At 34.7% G+C, this 16,858-nt stretch overlaps 1 protein-coding gene across 1 annotated transcript; it reads right to left on the bottom strand.

Moving 5' to 3' along the window:
* Window positions 1–12,372: 12,372 nt before the first annotated feature.
* Window positions 12,373–14,627, bottom strand: LOC140969892 (probable pectinesterase/pectinesterase inhibitor 54). Its single transcript, XM_073431408.1, has 3 exons — window positions 14,250–14,627; window positions 13,564–14,166; window positions 12,373–13,244 (listed from the first exon to the last, which is right to left on the bottom strand). Exons 1-3 carry the CDS (start codon window positions 14,554–14,556, stop codon window positions 12,562–12,564), a joined length of 1,593 nt encoding a protein of 530 aa, XP_073287509.1. The 5' UTR covers window positions 14,557–14,627; the 3' UTR covers window positions 12,373–12,561.
* Between the last annotated feature and the right edge of the window lie 2,231 nt (window positions 14,628–16,858).

The following is a 16,858-nucleotide window of genomic DNA, read 5'->3' as shown; positions in this document are numbered from 1 at the left end:
ACAAGCATACATTAAACATAATGTCAGGTCGACTGGCTGTCAAATACAGGAGGCTTCTTATGATGCTGCGGTATAAAGTGTTGTCAACATTTTCGGCACCATCATCTTTGCACAATTTTTCACTCGAATCTATAGGTCTCTTCATGTGTTTGGAGTCTTTATTTGCAAATTTCTTAACTAGATTTTTGGCATACTTACTTTGACACAGAAAAATGTCATCATGCATTTGTTTGATTTGCAAACCAAGAAAGAAACTCAACTCAACTCACCAACCATGTTCATTTCAAAAGTAGATGACATACACTCAAAAAAATCATCAGCATGTTTTTTAGAAGATGCGCCAAAAATTATGTCATCAACATAAACTTGGCAGATAAGGATTTCACATTTAGATTTTTGAATAAAAATAGTTTTGTCTACCTCACCTCGTTTGAAGCCCATTTCAAGTTGATACTCGGTCAGTCTTCTATACCAAGCATGTGGGTGATGCTTTCTTCAAACCATAGTGTCTTTTTCAATTTATAAACATGATCCAAATGATGTGGATCCTCAAAGCTTCTAGGCTGTCTTACGTACACTTCCTCACACAAAATGTCATTCAAAAATGCACTTTTACATCCATTTGAAAAATTTTGATTTTCATGTAGCATGCAATTGCTAGCAATAGTCAGACTGACTCAATACATGCAACATGAGCAAAGGTCTCATCAAAATCAACCCCTTCAACCTGTGTGTACCTTTGAACAACCAACCTTGCTTTTTTTCGAATGATGTTTCCTGACTCATCGATTTTATTTTTGAAAATCCATTTTATACCAATTATATTTCCATGGTCAGGAGGTGGAACTAAATACCACACATCATTTCAAACAAATTGTTCAAGCTCATCATGCATTGCATTGGTCCAAAATTCATATTTTATCATTGACATTTTGGGTTCAAAATTAGAAATAAAACATGAAAATCTGACCTGTGAGTACATGGAGCTCATGCACACTAGTCCAACCATCTTGCGGTAATCGATATTTTCTTTCTTTCGAATTTGAACTTCTCCATGCACATTTCCAATTATTTGAAATGATGGATGATTTTTCTGGATTTTGGTTGGAATGTTCTGTCCATCATCTACTGCATCATCATCACTGTGTATTTCATACTCAGGTTCAGTAACTTCAGTGTCACGTGTTGTGCTAGGTGTTATACCATCTGGGGCAACACCTGCATTTTCCAGTAAGATTGGAATTTCCAGAAGATCTTCCACATCATCTTCAACTGTTTTCTTTTTGAGATCTGCACAGTCATCAAAGACAACATTTACTGATTCAATAATAGTCCTTGTTCTTAAGTTGAACATACGATATGCACGATTATTCGTGGCATATCCCAAAAACAAATACTTGTCACTTTTAGAATCAAATTTTGCAAGTTGATCCCTGCCATTCAAAGTATAACAAACATAACCAAAAACATGAAAATATTTAAGGTTAGGCTTCATTCCCATGATTATCTCATAAGATGTCATGGTTGAACCACTTCTTAAATACACCCTACTTGAAATATGACATGCAGTAGCCTCTGTCCAAAAATTCTTTGAAATGTTCTTCGAAGCTAACATCACCTTAGCCATTTCATGTAATGTTCTGTTCTTGTGTTCGGCTATGCCATTTTGTTGTGGGGTTTTTGGAGCCGAATACTCATATGAAATTCCTTTCCTGTCACAAAAGGAGGAGAATAAAGAGTTTTCAAATTCCTTACCTTGACCAGTCCTAATCCTTCTCACTTTCAAATTATGGAGGATTGTAATCCTTGTGATTAACTGTTTAAAAACATCAAAAGTATCCGACTTTTCTCTAATAAAACTTACTCATGAAAAAGTGGTAAATCATCGACACACACAAAAGAATATTTCTTACCTCCAAAACTTTTAACTTCCATGGGACCCATAAGGTCTATGTGTAGTAACTCGAGACAACGTGTTGTCCCAAAGTGTGGCAACACGGGGTGTGACACGCGAATTTGCTTACCTTTTTGACAATATACAAAAACATATGGTATACCAGATGATAGATTAGGCATACCTCGTACTGGATCATACTTACACAAATTCTTCAGGTGAAATTCACATGCCCGAGTTTTTGATGCCAAAGGTCAAGTTCACTGACTTGTGCATGTTTGCATGTACTTTCTTTACCTATTTGATAGCAGTTGTCCGAAGACCTTGTTCCTGTCATAATGGACACGTTAGTTTCATCAAAAACCTCACAAATATTTTTATCAAACTTGACATGTAAATTATCATCACACAATTGGCTTATGCTTATCAAATTTGAATTTAATCCTTCGTCATGAAGCACATTACGGAGCTTTGGTAGTCCTTCGAAATTCAATGTTCTCTTTCCAACAATCTTTCCTTTAACTCCCTCTCCATATGTTACTCTACCACCTTTTTGATAACTCTACCACCTTTTTTTTTTAATCAATATAACCAGTGAGATGTTCTCGTGATCCTGTCATATGGCGTGAGCTTCCACTATCAAAGTACCAGTGAGCTGCAATGTTAGTTTTTAATGATGTATAGACAACATTACAATGAGTTTTTACCTTTGGTACCCAAACTTGTCTTACTGTAGGTCGACGGTTGGAGGTGTTGCGGCAAGTGTTGGGCAACATTCGGGGCAACATCTGATTCGCCTTTACTTTCATGCAGTCTTTCCTAAGTTTAAAATAGTAGGGACTGATATGTCCATGCTTAAAACAGTAATGACACACATACCTGCATTTTCTTTACTTCGAAAATCATGATAAAATATTGTTTGCAACTTCAAAGTTCAAAGTCAAAATGTAAGAGATGGGATATTTTGTTTAACAGTAAAACGTGTAAGACAGTATATGACTGTAAATTTGTGTTTATCAGAAAGTCTTATGTGAAATGTTATAACATTTCAGACAACATGCAGCGAAATATATAAGTTTGTAACATAAATTAACTTTAAGTAAATACAATGGAATGTAATAAATTTTGCACAAGTATAAATACTTGCGCGGTGCCTTAGGGCAAAAATAATCACTAGAAAACCAACGAGTTTACACAAAAATCAACATTAGTGATTTTAATTAAAAACCAATTTGCTCAACACGTTGAGAAAATCAAATGCTTCCTAAAACAAAGAACCTAAACAGTATATAAGGAAGCAAAACACTATGTAATGACCCAAATCCTTATTTTGAATGAAGTACAAATTAAGAGATAATTAAAAAGTTGTTAATTAAGTATTATTAAGGAATTTATAATTCGGGATCAAGCTGTTGGGATCAACCGAATTTAAAATGGACAACCCGATCTACTTCAGATTACATTATCCCGAGAAATCCAACTAGACAAATGAGATTCTGACACGTGACAGATAAGATTGATTAGGATTTTCTAAACTATTCCGGATGCAGCCTATAAATGAAAGTTGATTTCTTTTGTTTCCTACACTGAATCCTTCAGAGAAAGTTCTAGCCTTATACCTTAGTTTTCTAGTAAGTTTCTAGGGCACTTTGATGTTGGGAAGTTTCAGAGCTAGTGTCGACTCGAGGAGGGGTCGGTGAACTGAGATCGAGACATCATCAGTGGGCTGATGACGAACGAAGGTATAATTCTAAAGCCTTAAATAGTGATTTAAGGATCATTAGGGAGAACTTTGTAGTATGTTTGGTAATTCAGCATCTAGTTTGATAGTGATTTCATTATGTTGGTATTGTTTAAGTTCAGAGCTTTCTGTCAGATTGTTTTAGTGAGGTACGTAATGTACTGACTGAGATATCCAAGCGTAATATACACACTTATATGCTGCATATTTATCTGTTGCATGATACATGTTTTACTGTTTTGACATATTATGCATGACATATCATGTTGAGCCTGATATCTTTTGAGATATACCTCGTTTGTTGGGGCCGCTCAGCCCTATTCTGTATTGTGGACGATGGGGCATCTAGAGCTATAGTGTCTGACGGGACCCGCGGGCTCTGATGACCTGGACATTGTAGGTCCACGTCTTGATGATGAGTGTGAGAGCCAAAACATGCCTAGGGCAGATAAGAGACTACACACTCAGGCGCCTCTAGACTGAGCATGAGATTCTTGAATTGATCCTTGATATCCGAGCATATTGCATTTCGCATGCATCATATCAGTTTGTATACTCGTACATTCTCGTATTGAGTGATTGTCGATCACATCCTTGTTTTCATCTTGAGCACCCCATTCCATGGGGCAAGTCTTAGGTTGGACGGTTCGGACGACCAAAGCAGTGGCTAGAGCAGTTGGGTTTTCGGTGGTGATCTAGTGAAGGTTTTATGTGGTTTATCGTTTTCTCGTTCAGAATTATGTTTTCGATATGATTGTATTAATGTTTAAGACTGCTGTTATTTGTTCTGTTTTCGTTTGGGTTGTAAGATGATTAAGTTATTTGGTTTTCGCTGTTTAATTGTTGTTATTAAGTTTTAATGTCGCATGCTTATTAGTATGTTTAGTAGTGGCTCGGGTAAGGGCGCTACACACGATGCCAAAACTAGAGCAACAAAAACAAATTTTCAACCAACTCCTTCACAGTTATTGTCTGCAGATGTCTCCAACAATCACGACAATATGTGGATTCAGCACTCTTCGATTGCAGCAACCTTGTAGATTATTTTCACTAAATTTTATGGTGTGCAAAGGTGAAAGAATATGTATGTGCTTCTGCGTAATCACCACCCTTCGCATGAGATGAATCCTCTTATTTATAGCCCTAGGTTTATCAACAAGGAAACATACACAATATGGAAAGTAATAGTTTTATTAGAAACAAACTCTTTTCAAACAAAGATATCATATCACAAAAATCTTAGCATAATTATCAAATTAATTATCATATTATCTAGAAAGGCAAAATCATAATTAAATATTCAAAATCACATCAACAAGTAAAGATTAATCTTAGGAAATAAATTTAATATAGAAATTATATTTCCCTTCATAGAATAATGAGACGCATGTGGTGAGAAAGTCAAACTCATATTCCTCAAAAATGTACAGGTTCGGGGATCACTCATGTATTTTATAATTTATACTTTTTCATTCACCATTTTTTAGATGTTTCATATGCTCATCGTTCATACATTATTGTCATATCAAAAAAGGATAAAATAAAAAATAGTAAACTAAACTGAAATTTGAGAACACAAAAAATTAAAAATCGCAAAGAAGCAAACATACAACACTAAAATTGTAGTTTTCCTTACTAATTAATAATTTGATGCTTACAAATTAAAAATAATAATAATATGTCGGTACTTAACTCAACCTTGCTTATATTTAATTACTTGTCCATAACCTATGAGGAAAAAAAATAAAAAGCTATGAAGTCTTTTTCATTTAAATACAAGTTGCTAAAGTATTGGAGAAACAATTGCAATTAATTGAGGGTACGTGGAATGGAACCAAAACTAGTCTTGTGCAAGTCACTCATATATTAACGATTGGACGTGAAAAATAATTAAAATTAAGATTGAATATTATTATATTCTTATTATTTATTAAAATTATTAAAATTCCATTCATAAAACACTAACATATTTTCTCTTGGATCTCAATAGACATATAATTCGTTACCGTACAACTATACTCGATGACCATTTCGTAGTTATATGTTTAAAGAGTATATCTCTTGTGAGACGGTCTCACGAATCTANCATAAAAATTAATACTTTTTTATAGATGACCCAAATAAGAGATCCGTCTCACAAAATACGACTCGTGAGACCGTCTCACACAAGTTTTTTGTCATGTTTATATACGCAAAACTTATCCCAATTTACATAAAAATTAAGAAAAAACAACTTTTTTGTCAACAATCTTGTTCCATTTTGAGTTTTTTTTTTACTGAGTAATCAAAGTTTGGTTTTAGTCCAATATCTTGATTTTTTTAATCTTAGTCCTATTTCGCCCGAGTGTTTACTTGACACCAAAAATTGTCGAGGTTACATCGAAAAATTGAAATTTTTTGTGTCCGACAAGCGCCAATCAATTGGGCCAAAATATTAGAAATTAAAAGTTGGTTCTAAACCCAAAATTGTACCAATCTTGATACTTTTGATCATGTTAAAAACCTTTTAATTTTTTTAGAGAACAAAAATACCCATCTTTGAAAAAACGTAAATGAGAATTCTACGGTAATCATCGCAATCCATTCATATATTACATATTCGTGAATTATCTTCTTATGTAATTTAAGATAATTATATCAGTAAATGCATGTTTGATCTTATTACTCAATTATAATAGAAATATTTTGACTATTGTGTATTGTTTAATTTTTATATATTGATTTAATTCGAAAAAAGTTGTTTTGACTCTAAAAGAATATGAACACACATTATGATTTTGAAACATCTTTTAAAGTTAGACACATGCCCAAAAATTGTTAGGATCGATCCCGAATTCAATTTGTGAATGAGATCTTTAATTTATCATCCTACTTATTTCCTAATTTCTATTGAGTTTTTCAAGACATAATTTTATCAAATAGTATATATATTTAAAATTTCAATAAATTTGTTTATTATATGAGTTACATTAAATAATATTTTAAATTTTAGGTACCTTTTCAATTTGTTATTTTTTTTTGTGGCCAACATTATATTATATCGTACAAAAATGGTCCCTTGATTTAACTTATTAATATTATTGTCCTTAACTGAAAAAGAAAGATTAATTAAATTAAGTAAGCAAGTAGAACTTTTTTAATTATGGCCTAAAGTTGATGATTGAGCGAAGTGAGTTTACAATTCTCCACACCGAAACTCTTTTTCATCATAATTTTTTTATGAAGTAGGACTGAAAATTTATGATGGATCAAACCATATTATAAAAAAAGTTAACCATAAAGGATAAATTGAACGAGATTCAATAAATATGACGTTTGAATTATTGTATATTTTAAAGTTTTTTTTTAAATATTAAAATATAATTTATATCATTAACTATAATTTTTAGTAAAACGACAAAAACTTGATGATATAATATCAACATATACTTATTCTTAGTTAGATGTTAATGCACTATGTAAAGTACGCGTTCAATATAAAATTTTTTTATATAAAATAGGTATAATTTTAGATAGTTCTTTTTTTTTTTTAAATTTAATTTGATCAAATACATTGGAGCGCAGGTCGTCTATATCTAGAATATATTCCTACATGGTAACTATTATTGAAAACATATATTAAATATTTTTTTATATAATTTTATTGAATATTTTTTTATGTTTTAAATTTATTTCATAAAAAATATTTTGTTTTTGTTTTTATTTTTTTATTGTTTAAAGCTTCATATATGATATTTCTGTATCTCTCGGTCTGAGTATATTTGATTTAAAATTTGTAAAATCAAATAAGTACGTATAGATAATTAATTAAGTATACAATAAAAATATTTAAATACAAACAATGGAAACCAAATCTTTAAAATGAGACCCATATTTTTTCCTACGAAGCTTCGATTCAGAAGATTTAATGACAATGAACTATGAAATTAAAGCTAATTTATGTCCATTCAAATATAATAATTATTAATTTAAGTGAACATCATTTAGTTAAATCGGCTGTTAATGAGCGTATTATTGATCTTGAGAGAACTGAAATTGTGTACAGTATGCATTATATATATATACATGTTCTGGTAACTATTGACTAAGTATTCAGTTGACTAAGTATTTAGTTAACTAGCACGCTTTAGTTGGTAGACTATGTAACATCCCCCCTCAAGCTCGGAGTAAATTTAGCATGCCGAGCTTGGACACTAAGACATGATGCTGATCAGAGCCAAGTGCTTTTGTGAATATATCCGCAGGTTGAGAGTGAGTGGAAATATGTGATATTGCGATGGTGTGGTCCCTAATCTTCTCACAGATGAAATGACAGTCAATATCTATATGTTTAGTGTGTTCATGATATAACGGGTTAGCGACGATGTGAATGGCAGCTTGATTGTCACAATGAAGTAAAGTAGGAGTCTCAAAATGTAACCCCATATCAGTTAGAAGGCCGCGCAACCACACAATCTCACAAGATGTGGAAGCCATTGACCTATATTCAACTTCCGCCGAAGACCGAGAGATCGTGTTATGTTTCTTGGATTTCCAAGAGATAGGTGAATTGTCAAGTGTAACAAGATAACCCGAATCGATTTACGACTCATAGGGCAAGAGGCCCAATTGGAATCACAGTAGGCATAGAGCTGAAAATCACAAGAAGATGATAAAAAGATACCCATGCCCGGGGAACCCTTAAGGTAGCCAACGATCCTTTCAGCAGCACGCAAATGAGAGATCTTGGGTGTCTGCATGAATTGACTAAGGTGTTAGATTGCAAAGCAAATGTCTGGACGAGTAATTGTGAGATAAATGAGACGTCCAATAAGCCGTTGATACATAGTGGGATCAGAAAGAAGTGAGTCAGTAACAGTAGAGGGGCATGTGAAAGCCAAGCTTTTATCGAATTCAGGTGTGGTTAACTTGAGGTGTTGTTCCATGGGAGTAGGGTGAGGCTTACAACTAGCCATGCCAACCTCAGAAATCAACTCAAGTGCGTATTTGCGTTGGTTTAAACAGATGCCATGTTTCGACCGAGCCACTTCAAGACCCAAGAAATACTTGAGAATGCCCAAATCTTTAATCGCAAAGTGAGAGTGAAGATAAGTATTCAAGGCTTCTATAGAAGTAGAATCATTCCCTGATATAACGATGTCATCGACATAAACCAATAGAATGGTAATAAGGGCATCTTGACGCTTAATAAAAAGAGAATGATCATGTACAAATTGGACGAAACCATGCTGAAGCATCACAGAACAGAATTTTAATTCCATTGGCGTGAGGCCTATTTCAAACCGTATAGGGACTTCAGTAGTTTGCAAGCATGATTTTTTTTGTTTGGTTGCTCAAAACCTTGAGGAATTGACATGTAAATGTCTTCTGTAAGATCTCCTTGTAAAAATGCATTAGTTACATCCATTTGGAATAAAGGCCAGTGTTTGGCAGCAGCAATGACAAGGAGGCAGCGGACAGAGACGATTTTGGCAACCGGAGAAAATGTATCATGATAATCTATTCCATGTTGTTGAGTGTAGCCCTTGGCAACAAGCCGAGCTTTGAATTTGTTGATGCTACCATCAGCATTGTACTTAATCTTATAAATCCAACGACAACCAACAGTTTTCTTGCCCGGAGAGAGTGGTACAATTGCCCATGTTTTGTTAGCCTCAAGGGCTTCAATTTCTACTTCCATAGCCTTTTGCCAACGTGGATCAACGGAAGCTTCTTTATAAGAAGTTGGTTCTGTCAATTGAAAAATGGAAGCAAGAAAGGACTGGTGTGATGGAGATATATGATCGTAATTAAGATATTTTGATAAGGCATACGGTAGATTAGCGTGTGAGGAAGTAGTTAAAGCAGAACAAATGAAGTCCTTTGTCCAAATGGGTGGTTTGGATTGTCGGGAAGGTTGTTTAGGAGGAATATGAGGTGAAATCTGAGGTGTGGGGCTAGGAGGTGGAACGATCGATGTTGGGTTTAATGCATCATCATCATGTATATCAGAGTTCAGTGAAAGCCAATGAGAAAATGTGGCAGAGGACTGGGGTAAGGCTGCAAATGGAAAGATATCCTCATGAAAAATTACATCCCGTGACACAAAGAATTGTTTTATTGAAGGATTAAGGAGTTTGAAACCTTTTTGATGAGGTAAAAAACCAAGAAAAATGTAAGGGGTGGCTCGAACATCAAACTTATGACTGGGACGAAGATTGGTGGCATAACACAAGCACCCAAGCACTTTAATATGATCAAATGTTGGAGCTTTCTTGAAAAGGACTTCATACGGGGTTTTGTTCGCAAGTAGTGGAGTGGGAGTGCGATTGATCAAATACACAGCGTGCAATACACATCCACCCCAATATATATCAGGAATAGAACCTTGAAATTTAAGGGCACGAGCCACGTTAAGTATATGTCGGTGTTTGCGTTCAACAAGCCCATTTTGTTGGGGCGTGTATGAGCATGAACTTTGATGGATGATGCCAAGAGAAGTGAAGAGAGCATTACACTCTGTGTTAAAAAATTCAGAACCATTATCAGTCCTGACATTCTGAATTTGGGTGTGAAAGTGAGTTGAAACAAATGCCAAAAACTGTTTGATGATTCGAATAGTATCAGACTTGAAGTGCATCAAGAAGACCCATGTACATCTCGAGAAATCATCTACGAGAGTCAAAAAATATTTAGCACTCTCATGAGTGGGTTCACGATATGGACCCCATATGTCCATGTGGACAAGATTAAAACAATGAGGGGATGTGTGTCTTGGAACCAAGGGAAAAGCAACACGAGTTTGTTTTGCAATGGGACATATATGACAGTGTTGTGTGAGTTTGTGTTGTGAAATGAAGGGAAAATATTGTAAACGAGTAACCGACATATGGCCAAATCTTTTGTGCCAAAGATCAATTGTATTATTCAAGTGAGAAGATACAGTACAAGTTTCGAAACTTTTTGAATCAAGAGTAAGGGAAACACATGATGAATTATTGATAGATTGTGTGGGAACTTTAGTGACTTTGGTAGGTGAAGAACTTGTAAGATAATATAGGCCATCTTTGAGTCTACCAATCCCCATTATCTTCCCAGTCAAGAGTTCCTGAAACCAACAAAATGATGGATAGAATATAACACAACATTGGTTGTCTTTGGTGAATTGGGAAATGGATAGTAGATTGAATTTGAAGGCAGGAACATGGAGCACTTTGGTTAAGGCATAAGATGATGTTAGCTGAATGGAGCCGGTAGAAATGATGGGGATAGAATTACCATTTGGGAGATTAACTGATCCTGCTGCAGAAAGGCATGGTTGTAGATTTTGAAGTCCAGTAGAAGTACCTGAAATATGAGCATTTGCACCACTGTCCAATATCCATTCATTAGTTCCTGATATGGACAGTAAACTAGTAGCCATACGTGCTAAATTTGTTGATGGGGGAAAATTTATGGTTGAACTCTCAATGAGTCTCAGAATTTGTGCATATTGAGTGGGGGTAAAATGTACTCCAGAAGATGGAGGAGATTGTGATTCAGCAGTAGTTTTAGATGCATCACTGATCGAGGTGTGAGCAACGGCTCGAGTATTCTTGAAGGTGGGCTTAAAACCTTTGTTTTGAGGAAATTTTTTGTGCAGCTTATGCCCTGGAGGGTAGCCAATCAAGCGACAGCAGTATTCCTTTGTATGTCCTGGTACAGAGCAATGGTCACATTTGACTATCTCTGAATGCTTGGAAGAGGAAGAGTAGAAAGCAGTGGTGGGAGCATCTGAGATCGGTTGGAAGACCAGCACATTTCGATGTGCTTCTTCCTGACAGATAATTGAGTAGGCTTGAATCACAGAAGGAAGTGGATTCATCAAGAGGATCTGACTTCGAATTGAGCTATAACTGTCATTAAGCCCCATGAGAAACAGAATTAATCGTTGCTGTTGTTCGTGTTCAACATATGCTCTGGAGTTGGGACAATCACAAGATGGTGAAGTTATCAATGAGGCCAGCTCATCCCATAACTGCTTGAGCTTCGAGAAATATACTGAAATGGTGGTCGATCCTTGGGATAATCGAACAATGTCACGATGAATTGCGTAAATCTTGGAACCACAAATTTTGTCAAATCGTTCCTTAAGATCTGCCCAAACGCTGGATGCATCATTCGCGTAAACCAGTCCGCAGAAGATCTCTTTAGAAACCGAAGAAAAAATCCAAGACAACACAACCACATTACATCGCTCCCACTGATATAATGTTGGAGAATTCACAGCTGGTTTTCTACAGGTTCCATTGATGAATCCTAGCTTATTTTTAGCTTGGAGTGCTATCTTCATTGCTCTGCTCCAAATACTATAATTCTCAGATCCGATCAATGGATCAACAACAAGAGATGTACCAGGAGCATCGGATGGATGCAAATACAATGGATCGTTGAAGCTGAAAGTTGAAGTCGGATTCGTCATGATTTTGCACACAAAAATTGCAATGTGTATGTACAATTCCTCGAAATCACTCTGAATCACTCAAGAGTGAAGTTGCTCAAGAGCGAAGTTGCCGACCTGCTGCGTACACATCAAGATCGGGAAAAGAAACCGCTCTGATACCATGTTAATGAGCGTATTATTGATCTTGAGAGAACTGAAATTGTGTACAGTATGGATTATATATATACATGTTCTGGTAACTATTGATTAAGTATTGACTAAGTATTCAGTTGACTACGTATTTAGTTAACTTGCACGCTTTAGTTGGTAGACTATGTAACATCGGCATCTTCAAAATTAAAATTTAATAAAACCTATACGTTTCAACCTCCGATCATAATCAAAGCCTCGATCAGCCGTATATTTTATCTAAAATTTTTAAATAATATAATATAATGTGTATATATATAAATATTTAAAAAATTACATTTTTCTAAAATTTTGATGATTTGATTATTAAACAAATTATCGGAGCCCAGAAATGAAAGTCACACCAGTGGAAGGTAGCCACGAATTCCCATCAATTAAATTTGCCACGGTAAATTTCGAAGCCTCCGGCGTCTCGATTACACAAAAACCCGGCCAGTCCACCCTGCCGGAAGTTTCGGCGCCAGCTCCCGTGTTGTCATACTCAGCAAAATACAGTGTTTTGTAAACTGAACTGCCATATCCCGGCCACTCAATCCAGCCGCGGGACTGGATAACCCCATCGATATTCGACTGCATCACAACCGCCCTGGAGTACTCTTTCCATGGGCGACCCAAGTATGCTTTGTGCGAGTTGATGAAATCCGATCCACCGGCGATCTTGCAGTTCTGGAGCGAAAACCCCGTGTTCTGCCCTGGGTCAGTCCGCCCATTCGCCAGGATTACGTCGTAACTGCGCGGGCGTCGGAGGTATAAGGAGCAACTCTGGAACACTGCGGCCGCATTGCCGAAGATGAAGTCCACAGTGCCGTGTATGTCGCATTCTCGATAGAACTGGCGGAGAGAGAGCGCGTACAGTGTGTCTTGATTGCCTACGACGCTGCATCTATATAGTACCGAGCGGTCCGATGCTATGGTAAGCGCTATTGCCTGCTCGGCGAAGGCGCCTGCCGTGTTGTGAATTCCGATGTCCCTTGCGATAAATCCGTCGCCCGTGATTACTGGAAAATATAGAGGTTAGATTAATATAGATAAATTAGTCAAATTTTAAGTTTTGGTTGGTTAAATAATCATATTTTGTCTTAGTACCGATCGGATTCGACATGACACCAAATATTGTTAAAGTAGTCTCTGAACTTTACCAAAGTGACATAAGATATTATTATTGACCTAAATTTAATGTCGAATATAATAATTGGAATACTCCTGATTAGAAAATCCAGACAGAAAAACTAAATTTTCTGTCTGAAAAAGTGTAATTTCGGAAAGACATGTCGCCAAATTCTTGAAAACGAACAGAAAAAGAAAAAGAGAACTCACAAAAAGTTGAAGATCCCAGGAGGGAAGATCCCTTGCCCATACTGCTACTTGCATGTATGATCGTAGAAAATTTTCCATCGCCGATCAAAGTGATTCCATCTTTCTTCGTGCTGATTTTCTCATTGTACTCACCAGATTTCACATATATCACGTACCGGCCTCCGTTTGCGGACTGGATTGCCTCCGAGATCGTGTCGAAGTCCCCGCTTCCATCTTTCGCAACGACAGCATCCGCTCTGATCTCCGGGCTTTCGAGCAGTCTCCTGTCACTTTTCGACACCCAACTCGGGAAATTTTCGTCCCCGAGAAGTCGTCTTGATCTCGTGGGAAGATCATCTTTCGGATTTCGAGTTATTCTGTTCGCCAGAGCCAACGGGTTGCTGCACAATTCGGAAAGATAGTCCATTTCCTTGTAAATTTCCGACAAGGCAAAATTTGACAACGCATGATCCTCAACTGTATCCTTGCAAGTCTGTAAGAATGTTATAGCCGCACTAAGCCATGTTTGGATGTCTTCTTTGTAATTCTCCGGGGATTTACGAATCGCCTCCTTCGCCTGGTTAAGTCGCCTTACTGCCATTTCCGTCAGTTCTTGACAATCATCTACAAAAACACAAAAAGGGATCATACACGTAAGTTTTCATAATACATATAGAGCTAAATAAACACGAAAATCGTGGTCGTACCAATTGCCATCTGGGCTTGTTGAGCTTCGAGGGAGATGAAATGCGAGCTAAGTTCCACGTAATCGGAACGAGGCAGCCTCGTCTCGGAGATGGTTTTGTTAACAAGTGCATACAAGAAATCAACGTTTTGATCATTCTTGGATCCTAATCCTGTCAAGGTTTGTACACACAAGTTTGGATATCTTGTGTACCTACATTGAGTTAAGATTTCCTCCGTGTAACTATTAGTTGTTGCCCAAGATATCGCACTTAAACTTGGCAATAGAGCTACAAATAGAAAAAGAAACATGCAATTTGAGGCTCCCATTTGGCTTGAAAATGGGGTTGAATTCGGAGCTTTTTTGTGTTATGGTCGGGTGAATGAATTTGAAATGTAACAAGTTGGTTTTATAGAGGGAGCTAGGGACCTTAGTTTTTTGGGTATGCAACTTTTTATGAGTAGTTTGGTTGTCAATTTATGCCTACGGAGCTACACTACCTCATGGATATAGGTCATCGTTCATACGTTAGGAAAAATTGTATTTATTTGATTCATATAACAAGTAGAACTTTATAATTTTACGGATACGAGATTGAATACGATTTAACTAAAATATGCATCGTGTGTTAAAAAATACTTGGTATATAATAACCACGTATAAGAGTACGTCTGTTTTCTCAACTTTTGTTTTAAAAAAAACATATTTAGTATATTTTTTGTTTTGAGAAATTTGATTTCAAATATGAAATATATAAACCACTTGCTTGATTGCTAGTGACGTTTATTTGAATATTAACACTGTGACGTATTCAATAATTATATATATATATATATATTTTCTGTTTATTGAAATATTTTTTAAGAAATATAAACTGATACTTAATTGGGAATTATGTGATATATTTCTCAGGTTTTAAGTATATAAAAAAATTTAATATTAATTTTAAAATTAAAGTTGTAGAAAAACAGCACTCATAAATCTATAAAATTGGAAATAAAAATATATGATATAACAAGTAAAAATTATAAAATAAATAATATCCACATGTCTTAATTTTAAGGTACAAAAAATTATATTTTGGATGAAGACTGCCTTTAACAAGTAGGGCTGCTCAACATAGAGGGTAAAAGTGAGGCATCCATATTCGTTGTAGTGGCCACACAATTTATGCTTTTGAAACTTATGTTTTTTATAACTTTAAAATTTATGCATTTACTTCTAAAATATGTATGTTTATGTGTTATTTAATATATTAATTGACTTGATATAATTCTAATTCTAATAAAAAAATTTTATCTCACGTTTAATCTCGTACTAAAATGAATTAGCATGTATCTTGTGAGACATTTTCATGGATTTTTATTCGTGAGACGAGTCAACTCTACTCATATTTATAATAAAAGATAATACTTTTGGTATAAAAAATAATTTTTCTTAAGTGATCCAAATAGAAGACTCGTCTCAAAAAATTGACACAGGAGCTCACAAAATTGATTCATGAGAAAATGAATAAAACTTGTAAAACTTAAAACTTGACCATGACACTTCGTCATGCTCCACAGTGTTTAGAACCTCGATAATAGGTTAAGATGGAATTTTATAACACTCAATATAACAGGTTTTCTCTATACATATACACTTGAAGACATAAGAATAAAACTTGACTAATACAAGGCAAACATCAGTCACCAATAGTGATGTTATTTTTTCCACGCAGCCGCTGCTCTTTGGTTTTTTTTTAAAAAATATTATAAATTAATAAAGTAATTATAAAAATGTTGCAACTTGAGATTGTTTACAAAAGTATAATAATCCGTATGTTTCTGCTGCGGATTCATAGTTTTTTTTAAAAAATTTTAAAAATCAAAAAAGGGACAGCCGTGTTTTGCTGCTGCGGATTTAACAAAAAAAAATTACGGATTCTAACTTTGTTTTAATTTTTTTTAAATATAAATGCTCTTCTCCTTCAAATAACGTGTATTCCCCTTCTATTTCATCCGTCGAAAATATTTGTTCTTCAGATTCATTCTCGCAACTTATTTCCTTCATCCGATTCATATGAGCAAAATCCATCTTTTCTACTTCGATCTTGTATTAATATTATTTGTTGATTTTATCATCAATTTAATTTGAAGAGATATCAAGAGGTAATGTTTAATTTCGTTGATAATATTATAATTATATATTAAGAAGTAATTTTTTTTTTGTAATTTTTTTGATAATACTTGTCATTTATTTCAGATATTAGCATCGTCCGTTGATATTACGACAAGTTCCGTATAATTACGTCTGAGCATTATAATTTTGTTCACTAACATTATATGATTAAATATAATTTACTTAAATAGTATTTTTTAATATTAATCACGATATTAAAAAATAGTTGGAATATTAAAAAAATAATAAATATGATATTGTGGTTTTTGAAAATATGTCAAGGTTAGTATTTTTTTGAAAAGTATTCCGTATCATATGATAAATATGATATTGTGATTTTTCGACCAAATCTTTTTATTTTATCAAAAAACTATATATAATAATCATTCATTTGTTTCTGTTTATTTTTTTTTATTCTTTTTAAATTTTTTTATACTCTTAATTGTTAAAATTGTTAATATAATAAATTAA

This window comes from Primulina huaijiensis, unplaced genomic scaffold (assembly GCF_012295235.1).
Source record: "Primulina huaijiensis isolate GDHJ02 unplaced genomic scaffold, ASM1229523v2 scaffold43013, whole genome shotgun sequence".
In the NCBI taxonomy this organism is placed as follows: Eukaryota; Viridiplantae; Streptophyta; class Magnoliopsida; order Lamiales; family Gesneriaceae; genus Primulina; species Primulina huaijiensis.
Note: the sequence above shows the minus strand (reverse complement) of the source record. Positions and strands in the feature narration are given on the sequence as shown.